General features: G+C 32.4%; 1 protein-coding gene across 8 annotated transcripts in view; it reads right to left on the bottom strand.

Moving 5' to 3' along the window:
- Positions 1 to 6,966: 6,966 nt before the first annotated feature.
- LOC143245129 (kelch-like protein 41b) overlaps positions 6,967 to 27,726 on the bottom strand; it is a 60,043-nt gene continuing 39,283 nt past the window's right edge. For 7 of the 8 annotated variants that reach the window (XM_076491059.1, XM_076491061.1, XM_076491065.1 and 4 more), the window contains 6 exons: positions 24,079 to 24,295; positions 23,206 to 23,322; positions 16,498 to 16,681; positions 9,498 to 9,701; positions 8,493 to 8,722; positions 6,967 to 7,657 (listed from right to left, as the gene is read on the bottom strand). In XM_076491059.1, coding sequence (XP_076347174.1) covers positions 7,449 to 7,657; positions 8,493 to 8,722; positions 9,498 to 9,701; positions 16,498 to 16,681; positions 23,206 to 23,322; positions 24,079 to 24,295 — 1,161 coding nt within the window. In that variant the 3' untranslated portion in view covers positions 6,967 to 7,448. The other variant, XM_076491060.1, reaches the window with a different exon arrangement.

Below are 27,726 nucleotides of genomic sequence, written 5' to 3'. Positions count from 1 at the left end.
TAAAGTATATATTTCCTGTCTACCAAATTTTTGCATTTTTTCCAAGTTATTATTAGAAGTATACTAAATCCATTTGTGGTAACGACTTAGCCTTAGGGTGACTCGTCACTGTTTCAAAGCATGGTTTTATTTTACCAGAGGAGCTATTGATAGTATATTATTTTAGTTCGTGGACATAGGGTTTGTTTGTTTGTTCTGAATTTCGCGCAAAGCTACTCGATGGCTATCTGCGCTAGCCGTTCCTAATTTAGCAGTGCAAGACTAGAGGGAAGGCAGTTAGTCATCACCACCCACTGCCAACTCTTGGGCTACTCTTTTACCAACGAATTGTGGGATTGACCATCACACAATAACGCCCCCACGGCTGAAAGGGGGAGCATGTGTGGTGCAACCTGGATTCGAACCCGCGACCCTCAGATGACGAGTAGAACGCCTTAACTCACTTGGCCATGCCGGACCGGAGATAGGATTTAGGAATGACACGTATTGCACAAATACTTCTGGATATTTGATATCTGTAAAAAATATTTCTGATGTAAAATTCACTGATGTAACCGACTCACAGTCACTCAAAGTTTGCAACAACAATAATTTCGTGGATCCAATACGCAAAAGGAAAGGTGAAGAGACTTGTTGAGGGTGAAACGGAAAAAACAGGTCTCGTGGTAGAAGTCAAAACAAAACTAAAACACTTCATTTCCATAAATTCTATAGTTATTAACAATCAAATAATGGAAGGTCTGTGATGTGTAGATGTATCTTTGTTTTTTACTTGCTTTAGTTATATAAAATTTGTTTTAGATTTTTCAGTTACTTATTGTCCGTGCTGTGATGAAGGCAACATGTGGTCCTGAAAATCATTCAGCTTACCCCTACTTGCTTCATTTTATTTGTTCTCCATAACAGATGATGTTTCTTCTGCCCCAAATTATATTGCAGTTGCACAGAGGATTCGGATTTAAAAGTTTGGCATTGCTATATCATTTGCTGATTGATTGTGACATTGACTAGTGATTTTCATGTTATGATTAAAACAATTCTTCTTCTAAAAAATCTCAAATATTATTTGTATGATCTCTAAAACCTCCCAAATACATTTCAAACATTTGTTTTCATTAAGACTTTATATTTCGTCTGTTATTTTAACTACCCTAGCTGTATGAGGTCCGTAAATTTGACCGACCTCTTAACTTCCAATAAAAATAAATAAAAATTTTGCTTTTTTTTGTTCTTGAATGACAAGAAATTAGAACATGAAAATACAAATGCTTAGTCTAAATGGCTTAAATTTCATAACATTATATACTTACATACATATATATTAATTATTTTTGTTATATTGACCTTCCAGTGGTGCCTGGCTAAAATTATAAAACTTCCATAGGCACAGCGCACGTGCACTAAAGTTACAATATTAAATAATATAAAACTGACTTTTAATCTTTACAAATACTCTGAGTATTTAGTTGGGCATTCTACCACCGTAACAGTAAACTTCTTTGACTTAAAATGATTCTGTATTCATATAATGTAAAATTCTGGTCCCGAGAAAACTGTTATTAAGTTCTACGATTTAGAAGTAATGATAAACAAACTTTTCTTTTTGTGATGACGAGAACCTCACTTGAAGCAGCCCCCCAGTGACTCAGCGGTTTGTCTGTGAACTTACAACGCTAAAAACCAGGTTTCGATACCCGTGGTGGGCAGAGCACAGATAGCCCATTGTGTAGCTTTGTGCTTAATTCAAAACAACATTTGATTGGTTTGGAATTTCGCACAAAGCTACTCGAGGGCTATCTGTGCTAGCCGTCCCTAATTTAGCAGTGTAAGACTAGAGGGAAGGTAGCTAGTCATCACCACCCACCGCCAACTCTTGGGCTACTCTTTTACCAACGAATAGTGGGATTGACCGTCACTTTATAACGCCCCCACGGCTGGGAGGGCGAGCATGTTTGGCGCGACTCGGGCGCGAACCCGCGACCCTCAGATTACGAAGCGCACGCCTTAACGCGCTAGACCATGCCGGGCAACAACATTTGAAGTAAATATGTATTCTCAAGACGGCTGATGTTGGTATTAGTACATTAATTAAAATAAAGTACAGAACAGCGTTTCGACCTTCTTAAGTCATCTCCAGGTTAATAATGAGAGAGTCCCGTTTCATTTATTTCTTATTAGAGTTATGTTAAGCGACTAATAAATATGACTAATATCGTCCATTTCACACTCTTTATTTTCAGTACTAGTAAAATAGAGTTCTCTTGTTTCGCTTATTTATTAATAATCAAATTATTATGATTATTCAGTTTATTTTCATTATGAACTATATTGTTTAAACAAGTATTACATGAAAATTCTGTGCACATAAATTGTGTCGTTCTGAATTTTATAAAGTAAAGAGAACGTTAATAAATGCTACTGTTATACTGTGCTAATCAAACCAATACGTAAACAAAATAGAGGGGGTATTATTAACTTAAGGCCCATCATGACCAGGTGGTTAAGGTACTTGACTCGTCAACCGAGGGTCGCGGGTTCGAATCCCCATCACACCAAATATGCTCGCCCTTTCAGCCGTGGGGGCGTTATAATGTTACGGTCAATCTCACTATTCGTTGGTAAAAGAGTAGCCCAAGAGTGGGTGGTGATGACTTGCTGCCTTCCCTCTAGTCTTACACTGCTAAATTAGGGACGGCTAGTGCAGATAGCCTTCTTGTAGTTTTGTGCGAAAATTCAAAACAAACCAAACCACTTATTAATTTTTTTGTTGAAAAAGCTCCTTAAAAAAGAAACCAAAACTTAACAGGATATGTGACACATGTATTATTAGTGTTAACATAGATTATCGTGAATATTGTAAAATAATACATGGCATAATAGTTTTTGCAGAAAGGGCTACCAACAAGGTAACTGGTGTTCCCCAAAATATTTTAGACATTAGTACATTCTGAGAGTAACTATTATGATATTGAGTGTCAATGTAATAAATCCTGATGGAAATGTTTAGACAAACAAATCCTTTGTTGTGTCTTTGATTTAAAAAGTGTCATTAAACAAACCCATCAGTGCTGCTAGATAAATCAGAACTGATCTTTGTCATATGGCTGTGAATAACCTTGACCCATAATACTATTATGCAATATTTCATGCAAATATACAGCAACATTGTTTCAAAATATATGTTACTTTGAAAATTATAACATGAGATATATGAAATAATAATTAGATTGAACTTGTGACTCAATATTATCATTAGGGTATAATGAAAACTCATACATTTAAGTAGATATTAAATTAATTTTTTCATTATATAATTTGTATTGTATAATAAAGTAAACAAATCTATCTCATGCATTTTGCATGTTTATGTAGTTTAAAGTCTAAGTAATCATAAATATTAAATATATAATTGATCTGTTTTTTTAAATTGTTCCAAATTGACTGAGATAAAATGTTTGACAAGTAGATCTATGTTGGGCATAGTACAGAGCAGTGACAATAATTTTACACTAACTGAAATATCTCATAAAATATTGTGAACAGAATATCCTGAATACACATTTAGTGTTCTGTATCACTATGTAAATTGAAAGAACTATATTTAATGACATTAAATTAAATGACATGCAAAAATTCTAGTTAAGTTAAATTATGGTGAATATTACATTCACAAAATACTGCATTTGAATTTATATAGAGTTTGGACCATTTATTTTTGATACGAATTATAATGTAAATATATAAATAGTAGCAATATATTATAAGTGACTTGTTCAACTTTTGTTTTCATAAAGTTTTTCTGCCACATTAATTATTGTCTTCTTTTAGTAAAACTGTGAGTCAAACAGTGTTCTACATTCAAACTAAAGCATTTCTTGGTTTAGACAATCACAAGGTCAACTTTTCCAAACTTGTCATCAGTAACACATGACCATGTAACAACCTTTGTCCTTCCAAACAAACAGCTGTCTTGATGTCAACTTACCATATTTGAATGAGTGACCACATGAAGATCTTTGTACTTCCTAATAACCAGTGGTCTTAATATCAGACAGAGGTTTATCCCAAAGTTTTATGCATAAAATATAAAGTGAATGGTAAATATTGGTGTTTTAAATAGAGTCTATTGTAGTAAAGTTAAACAGTAAGTTTTTAATTTATTACAATTAATTGTATCAAAATGTTACCACATTTTGTCAGTTTTAAATGCCTCAGAAAAATGCTAGCAAGTAGTGAGATCCTAAAAAAAGAGGGAAGGACACTGGATTGGTCGACTAAGGAGATGGGGATGGCAGCCAGAGAATAAGTACAAGTGACTGTACTGAGATCACCCATGAAATAGACTTGAATTAATGTAACTGGTGGACAAAACTGGACAGAAAGCTCACACTAGGCTGGTACCCACAGGATAGTCACCAGAATATTTGGTGGTGCTGAGTATGAAAGTGAGTAAAATACCTTTCATTAAAAGGATGGAACAGGCTAGAGTTGGAAGTTACAATAGGAGCAGGTTTAGACAACCAACCAACCAAAAGAAAAGGGTTAAATACTGTCTCATGTACTTCACACATGACACCAATGAATCATGGATACCCTCAAAAACAGACCCATGCAGAAAAGTGGCTATCTGCAGGTCATAAGTTGACAGTAAGCGCACCTGAGACAAGAGAGTGTCCCCACCCTAGAGAGGCCAGCAGCAAAAAATCCATGTATTACAGGATAGGGCAGAGGAGGACAATTGTGCTAACATGGAGAAAAAATAGGGTGGAGGTATCTTAAAAAAAAAAACACTCAGGAAAACAGTGGATAGCCTTAAAGAGGAGAGAAGTAAGGGTAAGATGTAGGTGGGAAACTCGACCTGGGAGAAGCACACAGAACTCTCAAGGGCAGCTCCCCAAACAGGCAGAAGAAAAAGCTGCTGAAAGTCCAGAAAATGAGAATCACTCTGAAGGCAAACCAAGTCATAATTATCTGAGGCTCTGACCTCAAATTGAGACAGGAAATTATCAGCATGGAACTCAATTAATATTTGGAAGAGGAGGGTAAACAAGGTACTTGGATAATGTAACACTGAAAAAGTAGGATAGGAAACCAGGGAAACAGATAACAGGTTACATACCAGAGAATTAAAATCCAAGAAGGCTAGGAGAGGCTTGGCTGATTCCTCAGGAGAGGTATTCACAAAGAGGGTAGAGGAAACAAAATAAACATTTTGTCATATCAATGACATTGGAAGTACAAGATTAGGGTAGGCAGTGGAGGAACAACCTTTGTAAAGTTCAATCTATAGCTGAATGACAGCCTAAATATCCTCAGTCAAAACCCACATACCTGAATTACGCCTGTTTCGTGACATTGAAGATAGTAGGTTTGAATAGAATAATTCATGACACTAGCTTCAGACGTCATATTCCATTGTGAATGAGTAAGTAACTAAACAAAAACGTGTGAAAAAAATGTCAAATCAAAGAACAAACAGCAAACAAACACAAGGTAAGTTAACATGAAAAGGGACTGTATTTAACAGAGAACTGTAGAAACATGAAAATATTATTTGAAAAAGGAAAAAATGTAAGTAATAAATTCACATAAAATTGTAGAACATATGGATTTAACAGCTGAACTGAGAAGTAATGGTTAGGTGAATCAAATAGAAAAAGTCAAGTGCATTAGGAGGGTGTGTCACACTCCTATTGGTAGAAAGCTGTCAATTGATAATCTACATGAGAATATGCAACAAACCACATTTATCATGGTAAAGGTGGAAGTTTTAAGGTTAATGCCATGTGTAAACAATTTTCCATACAGAGGGCAGCAATGAACAATAAAAGTTATTACATGACAGAAGATATAATGCCATATCAGAAATATCATATTCCACTTATGCTGTAACTTGTATTTTTGTTGCTGTTTAAAACCTCAGCTATATTTCTGTATACATATACAGTAACCAAATTTGCTTTTTTATACATTAAATTAAAACAGAGACAGAAATCTTAATGAAATGGATTATAAATCTGTTTTTTTTCAATAACATCCTGAGAGTGTGATTTACTAATTAACTTTCAAAAACTTAGCCATCATCTTTAAACTCAGGTTCAAGAATAGTTATTTATTTAAGAGTACTTTATCTAAACGTTTTAAAATTTTCTAACTTCTGTATAACTGTTACCTTTATATCATAGATTCTGTAGCATATTCTGAAAAATAAATGATATACACATATACATTGTGAACTGAAAGAAGCCATTTGGTAAAACTCTTACCACTCCTTAATTTTTACATTTTTTTCAGTTTTCAGCTAAGTTTACATATGTTTGTTTATACTGTTTAAGCCTTGTTGCACCACAGGGAATCAAACTCCAAATTATAGCATTACAGGCCACTAAGCTTATTAATGAGGCACTAGAAAGCATCGATAAATGTTCAGTCATAGTTATCTTCATCAGACCCCCAGAACTTTGCTGAATGATAGTATGTACTCTATGATTGACACTGAGAGGTGATAAAGAAGTGACATTGAAGAAACTGTATATCTCTGCTGGACATCTAACAAAATGTCTCTCGACTAATATGGGCCAGTATGTTTTATGGATCACAATATTACTTGTTTTGAAATTTAGTTAAAATATTCTATGAATCAATCTATAATTTTTGTTTCAGATATTGAGATTTACAAGTTAACAAATTAAACTAAAATGTAAGATCAGTGAGACCCTGTTTTTATACTTAAAAAAATCAAAACCTTAGTAGATAAGAACAGGATACTGATATTAAAATAATTTTGGATAAAAAAAACAAACAACAGATATAATTACCAAATGCTAATATAAAACAATACTATAAGATTTATGTATAATAAAATTTTAAAACATTCAGTTCTGCATGAATATCATGAGTGTCCAATTCAGTTCACTTTAAACAAAGAAGAAATCAAAGTTGGAGAATGCAACGAAATACTGAGTTATAGATAAGTTTTTTTTTTATTTTACATGTAATATATTAAATATTCTGTGATTGATTTTCAAAAGTAATTTGTTATAGTCTTGAATTTACAGAAAGCAAAATCATAAAAGTAAAAAATGTATCAAAACGTTAGAAAATATTCATATGTTAAACAGAAAATATGTGTAACTTAATTTAACCAACATGAAATAAAGGAAACAGTGTATCTAAAGTATTACATTATAGCATCAAATCCGTACATAACAAGGGAAACATATTCAATACACTGCATAAAATAAATTTTCTAATAAAAGCTGTAATTATATAAATTTATTTTACAAGCAAAAATAACTGACTTGTTCAGTATATGATGAATAAAAGTACATTATTTTATTCTCAGATTGTTTTTAAACAAAACAAAACAGTAATCCATTTATAAATAACTCCAATATATTCATTTATTTTCTTCGCTTTATTTGAATTTTCTGAAAATAATTTATTTGTTAATGAACAGAAGTTGTTTCAGTTGTTTTTTTCAATTCTACTAATTTTCTCTGTAGTTTTGGTATTGTTACCACAGCTATGCCTGAACAAGGAAATGGTAAGAGTCTACACGAATTCCACTTGTTTATGTCAAAACCCTTGACTAACACCTCTGACAGTCCACCATCTACATTATTAGCAAATCCTCCACAAACAAATATAATGGTTCCTACAAAGAGAATAATAATATTACTTTTCAAAATACAACTGACTAATAAACTAGTCCACTCTGTAATATAAATGTTAAAGAAACAGTTTCCAGCATTGTAAGTCTGCAGTCTGGCACTGTACCAATGGGGGAACAAAAGGGGTGTCACACTCTTACTGGATTGAGAAATGTTGCATGCTCATTTGCAAGCAACAATGCAGTAGTATCATGTGGAAACATGACAGAATGGATGGGATCCTCAAAGCTAATGGTAAACAAAAAAAGTTCTAATACAGAGGGCAGCACTAAAACAGGAACAACAAATGCAAAATAAGGTTATGTGTTGAAAGGGAAATAATAAATTATTCATTATAAAAATAAACACAAAAATATAACATGAGAAAAATGCATCCTATTCATGAGACACGAATAAAGAAATACAACTATTAAAGTAGTTCCATAACTGATAACTAAATATGACTATAAAATATGTGTAGTAGATCAACATTGCTAAAGACAAACATAAAAGTATGAATATACAATAAATGTATTACATTACCTCTCATATATCTAAACAACAATAAATATGACCCCAAAACAAGTTTATTTAATAAGATATTTACTTTTATTAATGAAAAGGTTTTATATATATTTTAAGAAAGCTGCTATATACAAGATATAACTACAAATACAATTTCTATATTTAAGTTTGATAAAATATATCAGCTTTTAAAAATCACCAATTTTTCATTAATACAATTATTTATGTTGTCTACACTTTTTTATATTTTAAATAAGTATTTACTTTCTTCAACTAAAAAAAGAAATGTTAATAAAAGAAATAAATTAAGCTCACCAAGAATTGATACTGCAACACCATGACGAGGAGATGGGAAAGGTGTATAAGTAATCCACTGATTAGTAGCATCAATGTATATAAAAATTTCAGCAGTGATACTTAGATAGTTATCGTCAGTGTATTGTTCCTTCAATGTTCGACCACCCATAACATACAGGGAGCCTTTTGACTCAACCATACTGACAAAACTTCTAGGTGAAGGGAGATATGCTACATCAGATGACCATCTACATAAATAGACACCAACAAATGAAAAGTCATCAAATAGTAAAGACACTTCATATCCTACTGATATTAAAATAGGTAATACAAAAACCTGAGCAGCTGGTTGTGGAAATTCATTAATGTATGTAAACCACTGATTTCTGAGGTATTGTGTTAAGGCTTTGGCCTGAATAGGAAAATGGAAAACTTCTATTTATTGTTTCCTTTCAGCTGATTCTCTTATCCTCAGCCCCAGCAGTTAAACAATAGTCACACAAGATGATGAAAAACCCACCTGAAGTAAACACATATTCTGAAGATGGTTGTTATGGGTATTAAAACTTAAAGTACAGAACAATGTTTTGACCTTCTTCAGCTATTTTGAAGTCAACAGTTTGGTATATTATAGTTACTTTTGTGAATAATTAGTTTGTTTGTTTGTTTACCTACAATTTTTAGTTTTCCCTGTGCAATTTATTCTCCACTTAAAAATTCTGAATATGCATTTTTGTGGAAACTTTTGGGTTTTCCCATTTGACATCTTTGTATCTGAATACCACATTGTCATCACACACCATAAAACAAAAGTATATTTGTATTATATAATACACCAGAATGAATTTCAGCTAGAATACTCAGTACACAGTCCAGTTAAGTAATTATAACTATTTAATGGAATAAGAAAGAAAATTAGTGTTATATCTTTTGAAAACTTCCAAAACAAACTTAAATTTTGATCAAAGAATAAATAGAAGCATAATGTGGAACAAAATGAGACAATTTTTTATTATTATTTACTTATTATGCTTTGGAATAAATCTGTCAACATTAGAAATGTCACATATCCATTTTTTTTCATGTTTTTCAGCAATTCCACCAGAAATCCACAGTTGGTTTCTGTGGACAGCTACTCCCATAGCCATACGTGGAAAATTCAAGAATGTGTCCAGCTGACTCCATGTATCAATGTCAGAGTTGTACAACTCTACAGAAGAAAGCAATCTAAAATGAAAATAAAAATAAAAACACAGTTATTCCAATAAAATTACAATCTTTCTAAGACATTAGAAACACAAATAACAGAAATTTTCAATTGTATGAAATCTCACTTTAATGATCAGACATTTACTAAGTATTAACTGAATCAGTCTTTTGTACAATTGCTAAGAACCTCATTAAATAACCACACATTAATTAATATAACATATTTCTCTTGGTTGTAAAGAGGTTACTGGGAATGCATTTCAAAGGCAAATATTTGTTTGAAGTTGATTCTAATTCTAAAAATTTTAAATTCAAATCACATAAACTTATCTCTAAAATACCAAAAGCTAGAATACTCACAATGAAATGGAAGAGGAAATCAGAGAGTGTCAAAAGGAACACTGATTTTCCAATAGTAAAGCTCTTAAGCAAGAAAGTAACAACCTAAACCACAAAAATTAATTAGGTGATCAGGAAGAGTTTCAGTAGAATTCAGAATCAGAGATAAGGTACATAATCTGGAATTATTACAGAATTGAGAGGAGTACAAACCCTCAAGAAAAATGGTCCAACTTACAGACACTCAGAAATGCATTTTTCTTCTATGCACAGACTTCATTCTTTTATATGATCATTAATAAGATATATATGAGGACCAAAGAATAGGTTCCGAAAGTGATAATGAGACCAGTTCCCTATGAGACACTTGATATAAAAGGGGAAACCATGATTAAGCTGGTAAAGTTATGAGAAGAGTTTGACACTTTGCATTACTGATCTGGGTAAGCACTCGAGAAATAAATCAGAGAGGAGAATAGGCAAAAAGAAGAGAATTTTTCCAGTGATGACATCTACCTGAAAAAATTTGATTTGGAACTGGAGACCAGTAAAGTAGAAAAAGATGATCATCCAACACTGTAAAAGCACTGATCACTGGACAATCTTGAGATTCACAGAGCCAATGAAAAAATAAAGCAGAAAGAATCCACTCTTTGTTTAGAAATTGGTAATCCTAAAAGCAAGAGTCTATCAAAATGATCATCATACCACTTGTACAACAGGTTTAAAGGTAAACACAGCAAGAATAAATTTAAAGAGGCAGAGATACTACAGTGAAGAAATGGCTATGAAACTGAGTACTGTACAAATTGTTCATGAAAGGTAGAATTATCTGGATGAACAAACACAGAATAGTGGTGTGAATAAGCAGTACTCGAGACAAACATAATAAACAGCCCAGAGTTATAATAGGTTAATGTTAGCTTTCCATCCAGAATAATGCTGATTTTCCAAGGCAACATCTCAACAAAGATTAACCTGTTGACTGCCAAGTATTTCAGCTGCTACGACAGCTCCTATGCTGGGTTTTTTCAGTGAAATTGAGTAATTTTTAAAACAAAGGAAATAAGCAACAATTACTATTTTTTCTCTAAGCCAAACTTATAGTAGTACACAAAAATGAAGAAATATGTACAAAACATGAAAATGCACAAAATGTCATTTTTGGGTATTGAAATACATGACACATTTAATAATTCACTTTTGTGTGAAATGTTTTGAAGCAGGGGTCAACACAAAGAGCCACTTTGCAATCAGTACATTCATATCTGCTCTCCCTCCTCGTGGATTTGACAGAGCACACTTTACACTTTCTAGTGGGGTACTTTTTCTTTTCTGTTTGGGGAATAAGTGTTGGGAAGTGGCATTCTGTGAGGCGAAGGGGGTTTTCCAAGGAAGGCCGGGTTCCGGTGGATTTTGGGTGCTGGGTGTGATAATCTTCAATCAGGGTACAGAGTCTAAACTCCAGGAGAGACAGGTTGTTTCCCAGTGATTTGTAAACTACCAAAGCATTGTACACTGTTATATCCATCATGTGAAAAAATACGTTTTTGTAACACTTGACAGCCCAGCGCATACTCAAATAAGCATGCAACACACTGTCACATAAGTCAACCCCTCCCATATAATGATTGTAATCAATGTAAAGGATTCAACATTCCAATCATTGTCATTAGGGCACTTTTTCTTGGAACTGTTCTAACCACGACTTGCAATTTTACGTTTATTCCCTGGTGTTATTGCCTGTTTACCAGTGCTGGTTGATGGCCAGTTATCATCATCTTCACTAACATCTGATCCTTGTATTTCTGTATTTTTCAAAGAATCTTCAAAATCCGAATCTTCTGAATCACCACTGCTATCTTCAAACTCCAAACCCAGTTCAAAATACAACTCTAATGCTTCTTCATCTTATAACTTTTTTCGTGACACCATTTGGGATCGAAAGTGAAACAATTTGTAAGTAGGTCAAATGCATGTATGGTGTTGACATCTAGCGTTGAAGTTAGGTATTATTGAGAACGAATTGACTCTTCCGCGACACTGTGTTACTGATCGGCTTTGATGAGTTATCTCGTCTATGGCACTGAACAGGTTAAGAAACCTATGAAAACAAATTATAATCTACATAAAGAGAAAGAAAAGATGATCCTGTTGACATAAACTGTCAATCCAACCAAAACAAGAAAAATGGAAGAAAGTCATTCTTCACAAAAACAGGTCTGAAGTAGGTAACACTAAACTTTACACGCGTTACTTGTAAGTACACTCCCAAGAAAATGACAATATTAATTGAAGCCAATGTTCTCAAAGTGGAAAGGATGTCTTTGGTGAAAGGTGCACAAAATTCAATGGCTTTAAATGCCACATGAGATACTGTAGTGTTCTTCAAACTGTGTTGACCTAAAGTCTCAGATGTACCAAATGCTCTGTGGTACTAACTGGAAAATGGAGTTATGAATGCTTCATCCAGCTAAGTGGTCAGATGAACGTTTGTAATAAACAAATGGATGAAATGGTCAAAATAAGCCAATCATCAGTGTAAAAATAAAACTGAATATTGGTTAATGTAAGGCCAGCAAAACAAGGCTAACTGACATAAAATGTATAAAGCCAAAAAGAAGAGCAATAATATTGTAAAGTACAACCTAAAAGAAGTTGATAAGGTAATGGATGAATATGGATAAAACGAAAGACATTCTAAATATCCATTGCTACAAAGGCTGTGACAAGGAGGCTTCCATAAGAACATCAAGTTTTTCAGTTTAAAATGAGGTGTCTAGGAAATGATGAGTTGAAACAAGTCTATGATATATCTTAAATCTCCAACTTTCTTCAGAAATAGCAGGCAGTGAGAACCTGAAAAGTGTGATAAATGACTTTGATTTCTAATTTCTGAAGATTTGAGAAATCCTGATCCAGACTGTGTAAGTAACTGGACTGGAAGAAAAACATTAATGCGAGGCTGAAAGACCTATAAAAACCAAGGATTCCATTGAAGAACCAATAATTTGAGACAATAGTCCAGGTGGGAAATTTGTTCACACCAGCAGGGTCACTGAGTCAAAGAGACTCCACTTGTTGATGGCCACATTTGGCCTACAAAACAATATGTACAAGTAGTTGACATCTACTCAACAGACAAGATGAGGGAGCAAGATAGGAGGACAATTATAATAAAATGGTTGTCTAAGAAAAAAAAGATAAAATACTGTCAGAAGTACATTTAAATGCTAAACTACTATTCAACTTCTGCTGGCATGCTTCTCTGAACAAGAGAATAATATTGGTGAAAATTCTACAATGACAACTGATGCAGGAAAAAAGACCTTTAAAGGTACATTGAAAATATGGAGGTAAAAATAGTACTTTCTAGGAAAGTACAATAAGATAAGGCATCAAAGAAACATAATGGCCAGGGGTAACAGAAGCTAAGTCTGCGAGATTCATAGCAAAGGAAGACTGCAAGATTAAACTTTGATCTTGACATGAAAATTCATGATTATGAGAATACTTAATATATAATAATTACCCTTAAGAAGAAAAATTAAAATAAATCAAATTTATAGTATACAGAGCAGAAAACTGATGATGAATCAACATAAGGCCAAACAGACCCCCACCTCTCTCCCAAAAGAAATATCTGGTTAAAAACTTGAGAAATAAGAATAGTAGAGGAAATAAACCAATTTAAAGGCTATTAATAGTAAACATACCTCTAAAAGCACTAGCAATGACCAGAATATCAAGAGAAGGTGGAAAATATTTTAAAAATTCCAAAACTGACTTGTCAAACATGACATTAACACTAAAGCTTCAGGCAAAATAATTAATTTAATAATTAACATATAATGTACCTGAAGAATAGGAAAAACCAGACCAGTAGAAGCTTCTTTAGAATTACAGCAAATTCTGGTATTCACACAATGAAAAGGCATAGGCCTGAATGAGAGATTACTTTTTTAACACAATCATTAGAAAATGTCAAATGTTTTGCAACTGAGTGTTTAATATGCATATGAAACCCAATTCTAGCCATCAGAAGACAAATAATGACCTGAATACAATGACCATCAAAAATGTCCAACAATACAGTTATTCAATTTCCCTGTAAGTTAGAGGCAAATAACATGAGTGTAGTCTACAAAGTAGTTGTAAAATTTCCATTACTGGTAGAAAGAACAGCAGTAATATTTAATAATGACTTTTATTAGAATTCACAGGAAAAGAAAGTATGTGTACAACCACCAATATGAAAGGTAAAAAATAATTTTGGGTAAATTGAAATATAATTTACATTACATCAAGTACATTATAAATTCAAAATTATACAGTTGCTCACACATGAAAAAACTCAGTAAGAAAAGGCTATTAGTATTTCAGAGGTAAGTCTACCTGATTTACAATTCATACTTAAAAAGAACAAAAAAATGGATGAATATTTATTCCTTTTGAGAGGAGAGTTTTAATAGATGGAATAAGTTCTTCCAACCATTATAAAGTAAAGTATTCATTGCAAAGAAATTTTAGCAATAAAAATTTAGCAAGCTGAAACTAAATCAATGAGTTACTATCCTTTTAAAGCTACAGATTATAAAATACAAGATTTATTTGAGAATAATGACAACACAGAATTGGATCTAGAGAACTAAGAATTAAAATAATCAAATAGATAAATAATGACAGTGTTTATTTTTAAGATACAGTGCTAGGTCTAGTAACTAAAAACTGAGATAATAAAAAACACAATATGAAAATATTTATTTGATTTTGAATGATATTAAAATAAAATTTAAAATCATAATTCTCATGAATAATATTGATTATGTTTAGAACTAATCCAATTTTTAATATGTACAATTTAAATACGAATATGTACTATTAATACAAAACAAAAGAATAGAAGAAAAGTGACTCATCTATGGCACAGAATTACAGGTAAAAGTTCTGGAAATAAATTCAACTTTAAAAATTGTTTTGTATCATTGAACTCATTCAGACAGCAAATTTATGGTTGGAAGATAACAGATATCTCATGATATCATGGTATATGTTTATCTTTATGTAAGAATTAAATTATTTTCTAAGTTTCTAATTTAGTATATGGACAATTTGATCCACATCATGAACCAATGGTATATATCTATCCTAACATAAGATTTAAATTATATTCTAGAGTTCTAATTCAGAACATGGGAAATTTGATCCACATCATGAACCAATGGTATATATCTATCCTAACATAAGATTTAAATTATATTCTAGAGTTCTAATTCAGAACATGGACAATTTGATCCACATCATGAGCCAATTCAACCATAGATGTTACCTTTTACAGCTGGATGTGAAAAGGATCTACCAATGATTTCATGGAATCATTGTATATTTTCTCACATTACTCTATAAGCATGGGTTTCTTTACAAATGTCAGATGGATCAGTTGCTTCTGGATACTCATGACCCAATTTTGAAATGTGTTTGCAAGAAAGAAAGTGTGTGGATCATGACAGTAGTTTTGGCATCTATAAACACCTGTTTCATCTTCTAGAAAATCAAAAAAGATAAATTCTGTGTCTTCTGTTTATTGTTTCTCAACTGCCTTTCTAGTTTATTTTTATATTAACCGTTAATAAAGATAAATGTATTTGTTTCTGTGTAGAGTAATCTAGCCTCTTTCAGTTACATGGAGATAGGCCAATCATGTTCCATTTTACAAGTCAAAGCACCAAACGTTTTGTCACTACACTGGTCAACTATCTGTGCAATCTATATACTTTGTGTCTCAAAATACAAGTATCTTAGAAATTGTAAAATGTTATTGATTAGAAACTGGTAAAATGTGTGTAAAAATATAATATATATACACACACACACACATGAAATATTCCTTCCAATAATATTAAAAAATATAAATTAAAGTAATATACACTCTCCAGCAAAATGTTTTTTTAAAACAATTTGGTTCGTTTTAACCATTTTTATAAGGTTACCCAAGGTGTCTCTGCTAGCTGTTCCTAATTTTGAACAACTTAAAGCATTGCTCTGAGTAAACTATGAAATTTGACTGTAACTCTTGTATTACACTCACAGAGCACAATTTTGTTTTCTTTCTGGCAGAAAGATCATGGAGCTGAAGGTCCATAGTGTGGCATGCTAACTACTAGATTAACCTGATTCATTTTAAAACAGAATATATTGCACTTTGACTGACTTATTTCTTGATTCACAGGGTAAAAAAAACATCTGTGATTGTCATCTACAAATATACACAAAAGAAGTTTTATTAACTTGTTTTCTGCTTTGATGTATACAACTTGTTGTGGCATGTTTTGTACAATAATGAAAAAGAATGTTTTGTTGCAATATGTCAACTTTATATTTATTGTATGTTAATTTTTCAACAACTACTGGTACTTTATGTAAAAATTTAGGGTGATTTATATGAAAATAAAAAGGTGTCTTGACAGACTCCTACCTTGCTTCATCATCTTTTCCTCCTATCACATAAAGAAATCCTGCTAGTGCTACAGCTCCATGATAAACACGGGCATAATTCATGTCAGCCACTTTTTGCCATTTGCACGTATCCAATTTGTATCTGAAACAGGTTTTTTTTGCTAATGGCTTTCCTTTTGCTGTTTCTTGTGGGTCATAACCACCTAAAAATGTATACTTTATTCATGAATAGAAATTCTTAAACTAGAATAATATAGTATATCCTGCCATTGTAACAAACCTTAACTATCCAAACCTCATTTATCCAAAATAATTGATAATTCATATTTTAGACTTCCATAAATTTCAAACAATAATAGATTATAATTATATTATTTTTAAGCGTGTATGTTTTTCTAGAAATCTAAATCATTAGGCTTATTTTCAGAAATAATTTGTTGATATATTTAAACTATAGATGTTTTATAGTATAATGTTCAAGATATCCTTATTTAATTACATAATTTACAAATTTGCAACTTGCATTTTTAAAAAAAATAATTACATGGATTTCATCTTGTAACCTAATATGCATATTCCTTATGGATATACATACTACCATGACTTCGGCAGTTTTAAATTTTAAAATTTATTTAATTCAATATACTTATAAACAGGTTTGTTTGTTTGGAATTTTCCACAAAGTTACTCAAGAGCTATCTACATTATCAGTAGCTAATTTAGCAGTGATAGACTAGAGAAAAACAGCTATTCAACACCATTCGTAGCCAACTCTTTGACTGCTCTTTAACAACAAATAGTAGGATTGACCATCACTTTATAACACTCTTCCTAGATGAAAGGGCAAGCACGTTTAGTGATGGAGATTTGAAATATGGTATCTGCTAGGCAGTTAAATAGTTGTCTATTTCAATACATTAAATATATCATATATATTTTAGAATTTCTTTTTTCTTCATGAAGTTACTGATAAAATAAATTATTTTAGACCTAAGATAGCTCATACATATTCATTGCTTACATCTTTATGTGAAAACATAATAAAATAAAATAAATAAATTCTTGAACAAAAAAAAGGTAATGTTTTGTTATTTCTTTAATTATATAATTTATGGAGAAGAAGACAAGATTAAGAGCCTAAATAGTGTGGATCATTTATATGTTTTTACTTCATATCTGTATGTCATTTCTTGTGAAGATATTTATTATCCTTATTTGTTTTTCTTTACAGAACTCGCTTTGTATAGATGTGATATTTAATTATATGGAGTAAACAGTAACTACAGATATGTTGTAAATGTTTGACTGGTCTAAATATCTTTGTTTATGAACCATTACAAATCTCTGACATAATTGCTATTTTTCTGTATTTACTGTTGAAGTACAGCTTAAGATGTTACATTACGTTCTTCGTTTAACTGATGTCGTTTTGACTAAACTAGAATGTCTATGAAACTGCTTTTTGCTTGACATTTCTATAATGTTTATCAAAACTTAACATGATTTAAATTACATAAAATATTGCTTGGGTAGCTTGAAAATGAGCTGAGTTTCATCACATTTTCCCATAAAAGTAGCAAATTAAATTTAACTAGTCGTCAAAAGAGCTATAGCTTCCTGATCTTTGTTCCTTGTTTTTTTAAACTACATTACTTCTGCTTTCATTGAAAGTATAAAATTTGGCTTTATTATCAACTATGAACTGCAATCAGATTTGAAAAGAAAGCATTGTACTAAATCAGAAAATTATTTTAAGTGACAGGTAAGCTACTTAAGATATGCAAAGTAATTTTTTCACATTTTGTCTGGAGTTTACTAATGTTAGAACGTAGCTTAATTAGCCTTGAACCTCCACATACCTCATAATTAATTTATTCAAATGCATCTTAAATGTATGTCATCATGGAACAATCCTCCACCAATAACAGTACAACACACTTTCTTGATGCATGTGACTTTCTCTATTCGATTCCACTGAACTATCACTTCCAGTTTTGGCAGCAAATGGAAACACCATTTTTCAGCGGGGAGAAAGTGTGAGAGCAGGTAAGTACCTGTTGGAAATATATTTTCAATATAGGAAAATTATAACTTCCAATATGGTACATTACCTCCTCTCACACAAGTAGCTAGAATCTCACATTGAATAGGTGGAGAGGCTGGTGCATGGGAAAAAACAAAGGAGCATTTTCAAAGAGTATCCAATGAACACCCTAAAAAGATTGACCCTCATAGGTAAGGATCGTAGATGAGAGACTGCACCACATCTTTACCAGGTATTCTTCTCATCCAATTTGGAATGAGGTGTTGCAGGCATGGGTGAAACAAAAAGCAGCACATCTATATGGGAGAGAACAATGGTGAAATAAAGATCTGAACCACCATATAACAAATCTAAACCCCACAGAGTACAAGAAATTTGATGAAAGTAGAAGTAAATGTCCCTAGGTGTTGAATGGCTTGGGTGCAATATACTGTACATGGCATGTCAATTGCATCCAAATCCCAAGCCTCTGGGATCCAACATCCATGTAGTGATAGGAAAGAGGATCATATTGTCATCACCTCAAGTTCAGCAGACCCAGTATTTGAATGGTACACATGATAGCAATGTGGCAAACTGATTGACCAATCTAAGAACCCAACATCTAGATGATCAGTATCGTAAAGATGTTTCTGTAATGTAAACTATCTCATTCTAAACAAATCCAACAGAAATCACCAAATCACCCCTAGTACAATAACATCTTTGGTATAATAAAATCATCCAGGACAGCATAAAATGAAGAACCAAATTAATATGCAAGTACCTCCATCATAACTCACGGATGGAGGAACAAGAGCATAATTGAGTGGGGAAAAAAACACCTGTAATACAAGTGTGAGGACTTACATTGATTGGTTCAGTTCTGAATTCAAAACTCATCAATATGAGGTTAGGATGAGAGATCCCAATAAAGAGGCGAACTGCAATTTTAACAGCTCACTCCAAAGTTATCATATCCCATTGGATAACCCCATACAGAGATGAAGCATCAGAGTGAAGGGCATCTCATCACATACACCAGAAGAACACCATCACTCTACTCTCAACTGAATGGTCTAATCATTATATGTATAGTTTATCATTATTACATCAGGAGGACTCCTCAATGGTCCATCACCCCAGTGGCTTGGAACTGGAAAGTGGTATGGACTCACATAATCCTCTGAAAGAGAAGGAGGGACAGTCTGAAAGAATAACAACACAAGAGACAGTGCAATGGGTGACCACAAAAACCCTATTTGGAAAAGCAGACTATATCTGACTTATTCAACCTAAGGGATGGAAGAGATGGACAACTATCCCCTTCTGCTTTACTCATGATGTCTGCAGGTTCTACAGGTAAGTGCAATCTGAAAAGGGAATGTTAATGAGGCAAACCTACAATTGATCTCATGGAACACCCCATCTCAACAGTGAGTATTTTATGGTCATGGAAATAAGAAATAAGCACTCAACATGGCCTGACAGTGCAGGTTTGACTATGAGAATCATATTTGGTCAGGCACCACTCGCCACAGAGGAGGATCTAGACAGAAAAATAAATAAAAAGGAAAAGCTCCTGAAAATGGAATTTTGTGTGTGTATATATATATGTGTATATGCATATATATATAAAAGATAACTTACCTAGTCACAGTTTCACCAAAGTCTAAAGATTGGCTACGAGAGGAAGACAATAACATGAAAATGTAGATATAACAAATGGATGCAGATAGTGAGATATGTATGTATATCGAGTAGTCTACATGTCTCAATAAAGATTTTCCCCCAAGGGATGACAGAGATGAGACCCATTGAAAAGGTAAAGTGCCTGACCTGATGAGAAGACACCTGGAACAAATTATGGGAAGAAGACAATAAGGAAAAATAAACTAATCAAATTAAAATCTGAATCCATTTGTCAGGGTGTAAGAAGAGAGGCCACAAACAGAGTACGTCTGCTTAGGAATGTATAGGTGGGAATGGGCATCACAGAAGGTAACCATGCAGGCAACATAGCAATGAAGGGTATGAACAGGACATAGTAGCCTTTCTGGATCCTAGCAAGGATAAAGGTAGGAAATGGAAGGAATGAGAATTGGTAAGAAGAAGGTATTACCCAGTAGGAATTCAACAAAAGGGAAAAGGTAGGAGAAGTAAAAACTTTAAGGCACCTTCAAAAATTAAAAGTGTGGGATAAGGCAGCCTGATAACTGACAGTCAAGGAGATAGAAGACCCCCTGATCAAGCAGCCAAGTGAGAAAATCCATAATATAAGGAACAGTGGGCCTAGCAAGTGAAAACAAAAATGAGGAATCAGACATCAGAACAGTGGTAATTTAGGTTTGAGGAATGTGGCAAATGCATCTAGGTGAGGAGTACCCTGCTAGCAAACAAGAGGAATGAGAAACCACTCTGTTGGATAATCTTTGTCTGCATGAGAAAGACAGTCTGCAACAAGACTGAATTCACCTGGAATATGACATGCAACTATAAAAATACCACTCATATGAGTCCAAAAAAATGAGATCAAAGTCTGATCACAAAAGAGAATGAGAACAGGTGCTGCCTTGGTAACTGAGATAAGCAACCACTGTAGAATTGTCAGAATATTTCATGACCAGATGATTCATGGCAAGATGAAGAAAATGATACAAGGTATGACATACATCCAGAAATTACGGGATGTTGATAGGATAAGATCTTCTGGACCACCAACATGGAGCTTCCTGCTGATTGATCCATGCATCCCAGCCATGAATGGAAGCATCTGTAAAGATATAAGGAACATCTGCCAAAGTGTCAGCCTTGTCCAACCACCAATGCAGACTGTCTATAAGGAAACAGTAGTCTCCAATGGATCTAACACAATATTCCATGGGTCAAGCACAGTCCATTTAAGAGACTGTACATGTGCTCAATCTTAGGGGATAAGGGCTTCCATGGAAGACCACATTCCCTAAAGCGATAGAACTTCATGAAAGTTCCCTTGAATGAAGTCAATGAGAAGAAAATTGGGCCCAACTAAGATTAATGTTGAAAACATCTAAATGAACAAGATATAAGGTAGATATAAAGAATGACTTCTCAAATCTAATTAACCAGCCCACACAAGCTGCCTCCAGGAGCAGTAGACGAGTGTGATGGGCAGACTTCTGTTTGGAACAAGCTAATGGAAGCCAGTTGTCCATGTAATGATGGAAGCACAACCATTTAACATGTAAATGTTTGCCAAATGCCTTGATCACCTGAAACCTGAAAAAAAGTCATACAGGGCTGAAGAAAGTCTAAAGAGAAGGGCACAAAATTGATACACTACCCTGTAATGAATGAAGTGAAAACAGCATCTCAACTGACAAGATATTGGGACATGCAGGTAAGTATTCATGATGACTACCTTGGTCATCCACAAAACCAGAGAAAAAAACCCACACAGAAAATTAGGGCAGAAACAAAAACTGATTGAGGCAAGACAAATCAATCATAAGCTGTTAGCCCTCAGTTTTATTGGATATGACAAACAGCTTGGATTAAGAACCAAGAGAAGGATGATTGACAGGGTTGATGACCTGCTGGGAAAGAAGATAGTGTACCATCTTGGACAGATGCTGACTGATGGTAGGATCGTGAGGCAATGGAAAGGAAATAGTTATCTGAGATAACAGAAGAGGAAGAAATTGGAAAACAAATCTATTGGATAAAACCTAAATAATCTATAACAAAATCGGACAAGCAAACCCCCACTGAACTGAAAACCAGCAGGTAATCAATGGTACTATTGGTTTTGTGTCTATCTGCATATAATAAAATCAGGAGATGAGGAACCCCTAGAGGGAGTAACATGTAAGGGCTTAGAAGGAGCTGAATAAGGAACTGTAATAAGGGCATGTCTACACTCAGACATATTCAAGCATATATATGCAGTACAGAACAAAGAGATTACATGACTAGATATTGCTTCACAGTCTAATACTTATATCTTGGTACCCCAAGATGTTGATTTAAGGTACAGAAGTTTCCTTCAGTTAAGACAGCTTCTTTTATATTGTGTTTATTGATGTTAGTTTCTTTGTTTAACTGTAAAATTGTCTCATACTTTGATTTTCTAAAAAGTGGATTCATTGCTATCAAGTTTTAATTCCAAAAACAAGTTCTCTCCATGTGTAGTCTCTATAAATGTGCTAGTAGAAGCTTTGATGTTTAATGAAAGGAAAGAAATGAAAAACTTGGAAAATAAAATATCTGAAAAGTTAACTGTTGTAAAGCAAAGAAAAGCAAAAAAACCCATTTCAGAATAATAACAACAACAAAAATAATCACAAATTGAACAAATTTGAAGAGCACAACCAAAAAACATCTTGACATAAGTACTGCTAAATGTAAAGTGGTAGTTTGGTAGAATCAAATAGTGGAAGTCACATGCATCAAGAGAGTATGTCACATTCTTATTGGTAAAGAGATTTTCGCATGATGATTTACATGCAAGACATATTTGAATGAGTTGATTATAAGAATTGTGAAAGCTTGTGGCATGTGAAAATTTTTGTACACATATATTGAGCAGCACTAAACGAAAACAGTTATTTATGTGAGAAGAGGCAATGGTTCTGTATTGGAAATTATCTATTATTGCCCTTTCCTATATTTCACAATTTTTTGTGTACTTCTAACATGCATCAAAATACTTGTAGCACAACTTACCTATGATATATACAGATCTATTAAATAGAACAGCAACATGATGATGTCGAGCTTCAGGTAGGTGTCCACATTCCTCCCACTTATCATCCATTGGCAAGTATCGAAGTATTTTATCTCCTGAAATTATCCAATAAGCAGTTATTCTTATGCTTAAAAGGATTTTAATATTTTGTCAGAAGGTAAGCCCAAATTTATGGTATAATACAACAAAAAAATGTGATTAGAGATCATCATATAAATTCTGACAATAAAATATCATGAAAAAATGATTAATGAAATTTTATTCCCTTCTAAAATTTAATAATTTCAGTGATGTTATAAAATAAAATCAGCTATACAACAAGTATAATATTCTATCTTAACCAAAACTTGTCTCATTCATCCTGTTGACATTTTTTTTTTTATAATATATTAGCTCCAAAATACTGGTTACACAAAAATACTAGATCTCAAAATAGATTATATTCATTGGCTTCTAAAATCCTCTAAATTGAAGAATATAATAAATGCAAAATAATTTAAGATATGCAATCTAGATCTCAAACATTTCCATTTTGATAAAAAATAGATTATTACAAATATTATTTTACCTGAAATTTTCTAGAAATATGTTATTAGTTCTTATTATAAAACATTTTATATCATTTAACAATTAATTTTTAAAATTTACCCAAGTTAAACCATCCTTATGTTAGATAAATAACTTTCCTATTGATTTTGCAAAAATATTATTTGCAACAGTACAGCTGTGAATAAACATTGTTTAGCCATAAAATACAATATCCATGAATAATATAAGATTTAGCTCTAATAGAAACAACACCTGTGCCAACTGTTTCTTTGCATTTCATCCACACAGAAAGTAATTAATACCTGTTTCTTCTATGTTTGAAATGTTAAGATTTATTCCTCCCAATAAAAGTATAACTGGAGAACTAGGTTCTTGAAAAGCACCATTAGATGAAGGTAAACTTATTGCCTGATCTTTGACTTGATTGATGCGATGATGACCAAAAAGGACTGATTCACAATGGTGAACCAAAACATGTACAGAAGGGTCATCAAGAGGGATATCTTTGTTGCTAAAGCCCTGAAATATGTAAAAAATAAGAATAATTACTTAATCCGAATTTGTCTTTTGCACAGATTAAACTGACAGATCTACAATACATGAACCAACTATAAACAGATACAACATTTCTAATTAATTATTTTCTTTTGTTCAAAGTTGTTTATATTTTTACAAAAGATCATGAACTTCACTTCAAAATATTGTACTAAAAACTATGTGCTTTCCTTTTGGATATGAATAACCATGATTCTACAAATTATGCTCATAAATTATACAGTCAAATTAATCCCAACCTTTCCCTCAAATGTTTCAGACAGCATCAACTGTTAAGTTAATGATTGTTCCCTTAACTGCCACAAAGATATATCACTCTACTTGTGGTTTGAGGCAAATTAATAACTTTTTCTTTATACAGCTGGTTCTTTACTCTACTTTATAGTTAGCTTTTATGTGTATTTCTAATGTGTCCTTCAAAATATAAGCTAGATCATATACACTTTTGTAAACAATATCTGGTCTTTTAATTGCTTAAACATTCATTTCAACTTTTACGCAAATTCTAGATATATAACTTTTTATTATCGTGTATACATCATACTTAAACATTTCTTTAAGAGTTTTAATATAGAAATAATAAGTCTGGTTAAAGTTGTGTACTAGTGCATTCCTATATATTTTATAGCTGGTTTAGTGTGTTCCACTTTACCTTGGATAGGTGAAATTTCTATGTGATTGTAATATGGGATATAAATTTCCTCACTGGTCAAATACAGGAGGAATATAAAATGTGACAGCAATTTAAGTATTTTCAGAAGATTTCTTTTCATCTTCAAAAAGTTAAATGTGCTACAAAATTTTGTATACATGTCTCTTAACTATGTATTAATCTTGTTTTTAATTAACCAATGGTCTGTTTATATCACCTAAAGTTTATTCTCATTTTTCTTTCAATAACAACAATGTTTTTTATATTTTTATCATAATACAGCTCATTTTACTTTTAACTTAATATAATGAAATAATTCCTGGGCTTTTAACAATTAGCCTTCTACCTTCAATTAATAAGGTGTTTGCTTTCTTCAGTCTCAACAAAAAAACCTGTTTCATTCATTCTGTTAACAACTAATCATTATACTTGTCATAATTATATAGGTTTAAGTATCTCTTGTTATTGCAAATATTAGGTAACTTAGGAAACCTACATTTTTTTGCATGCAACAGAAGTTTTTTCAATGCTTTAGCTTTGTACCTGTTAAATTCATGAAAAAATTAGGAACAATATCCATCCTGAATTTTTAAAAAAATCACAAGCTTGTTTTAGAATCACCAAATTTTTATTTATGTGTAGTTTTTATAAACCTGTTTTAAAATAAATATTGTATATTTTGTATGTGTATATAAATAAGTTACAGTATATTTCAAAAACTAAATCCTACAAGTATTCATTCAAAGCTGTGTATTCACATTAGTAAATACTCATTATCTTGATTTGCTAGTTTCTACAAGTTATTCTACAGAGTATGTTATATTAAAGAGTTTTAGAAAGTCACAGCAGTACAGCATATAACAGAACTACTTTTTAACAATGTTTTGTACTTTGTAGGTACTGATATGACCTGTCCAATACAAAATATTCATACATCAAGCCAAAGAGAAATATGAGGATCAAGTTGGGGCACCAGCAAGATACTTTGAATAAGTCATACTACAATTGTGGTCGCAAAGTGAAGCAGCATGTTGTAACAGGTGAGAATCCTTGAACATAGAGCAGTGGCAAAAAGACATCCATAGTTACCAAACAACACCACATGAGATAATCAAGAAGGAACTGTTATGTCAATGGAATTTTTTGAAAAGGATTTTTAACAGGCCTTCCCAATATAAAATATACACTCAGGTGACAAAAGAAAATGGATCAACTTGGGGTACCAGAAAAAAAAACTAGAACAAGTCATACTCCAACTGTGGTAACAAAATGTGACATGTTTTAACAGGTGAGAACTCTTGAATATAAAAGTCAGTGGAAAAAGACATTCATATTCACCAGGCAACAGTACACAACATAATCAAGAACGATTTTCATGTGGAAAGGTCACACAAGACATACGTGTACAAATTCTTTTTTATGAGCTATCTGTTCATCAGTCATATACTTAAATAAGTTGTAGAATTAAAGAGATATTCATGCTATTTCATATAACGATATACTGTTCAAGTTTACTTCCAACGACTGTGTGACCAAAATGTTGAAACAGACACTGGGAAGCTTGTTTTCATAAACTAGATGGATTATGGAAACCAGCACAGAGAAATGATGTCCTCTGGACATGCCAGCTTTACCATGAAGCTTTCGCAGTGGAAACCATGCTGCAGGACTATAATCAAGATGTATGGGTGTCAGATAAAGCAGATATGTAACAACAAGAGGAGGTTCCAAAATAATTTTAATTCTGTGGATATGGTCAGGTCAAAGTGAACATCACAAAAGTTTTTTACAGAGTTATGTTCAAAATTTAATTGGCCTACTTCATTAACAACGTATGTCAATAAACTTGGCATCAAATTATAGGTAATAAATTAAATTTTTAATATTATATACTTTTAAATTCTTACTTTCAAAAGCAAAAATTAGAATGAATTTTCAGTCTTCACTTCTACACGTGAAATTTGTTCACAATGAATTGCTCATTGTAGATATTTTTACTGCTGTTATATGATGTTTTTAGTTCACATATTTATAGTACAGAAATTACTGAGACATAATCTAAAAAGTATATACTCTTATCAATCCCACATGCCATGCCTTCCTATTATATACTGTTTTCCAAAAATGTGTAGAGAAATAAATTGTAAATATAGTTTTACTGAAAAAATTTTGATACTCATGTAGAAGATTCAGGAGGTTAAATATTGCTTTGTTCAGAAGATAAAATTTCTTTTAAAAAATGAGCACAGGGCTGAGTAAGGTATTGTTCATTTGAAGCATTATAGGATATGATCTAAAATCTTTTCACAGAGTTTTAATATTTTGGAGGTTAGTGCCTATTATACATATATCTGTACTGGGGAATAGGGATCACTGAATAAGTTTTTAATCGTTGGATCACTTCAGTAGGCTTGTGTCTTTGGTTTTAACATAAGCGTAATGTAAACACAGATTGATTTATAGCTGCCTTAAACACTTTTCCTCAGAATATAACCTTGCACTCATACCTATCAGTGTGAGTTAAACTGACAACATAAGTTTCCAAACAAATTTTTCAAAAAAACACTTAATTAAAAAAATCTGATTTTTTGTGTACAAAACGTTTGTCAATTTTACTAAAAGCTTGTCAAATATCATGAAAATTACATTAAATGTTATATTATATATAGTTTCATGATCAGAGAGTGAATTAATATAATGAACTCAGCACTGCTAATGTCCAGATACAAATTATCAACTTGGT

Source organism: Tachypleus tridentatus, chromosome 2 (genome assembly GCF_004210375.1).
Source record: "Tachypleus tridentatus isolate NWPU-2018 chromosome 2, ASM421037v1, whole genome shotgun sequence".
NCBI lineage: Eukaryota > Metazoa > Arthropoda > Merostomata > Xiphosura > Limulidae > Tachypleus > Tachypleus tridentatus.
The sequence above is the reverse complement of the archived record's forward strand: the minus strand, read 5'-3'. Positions and strand labels throughout refer to the sequence as shown.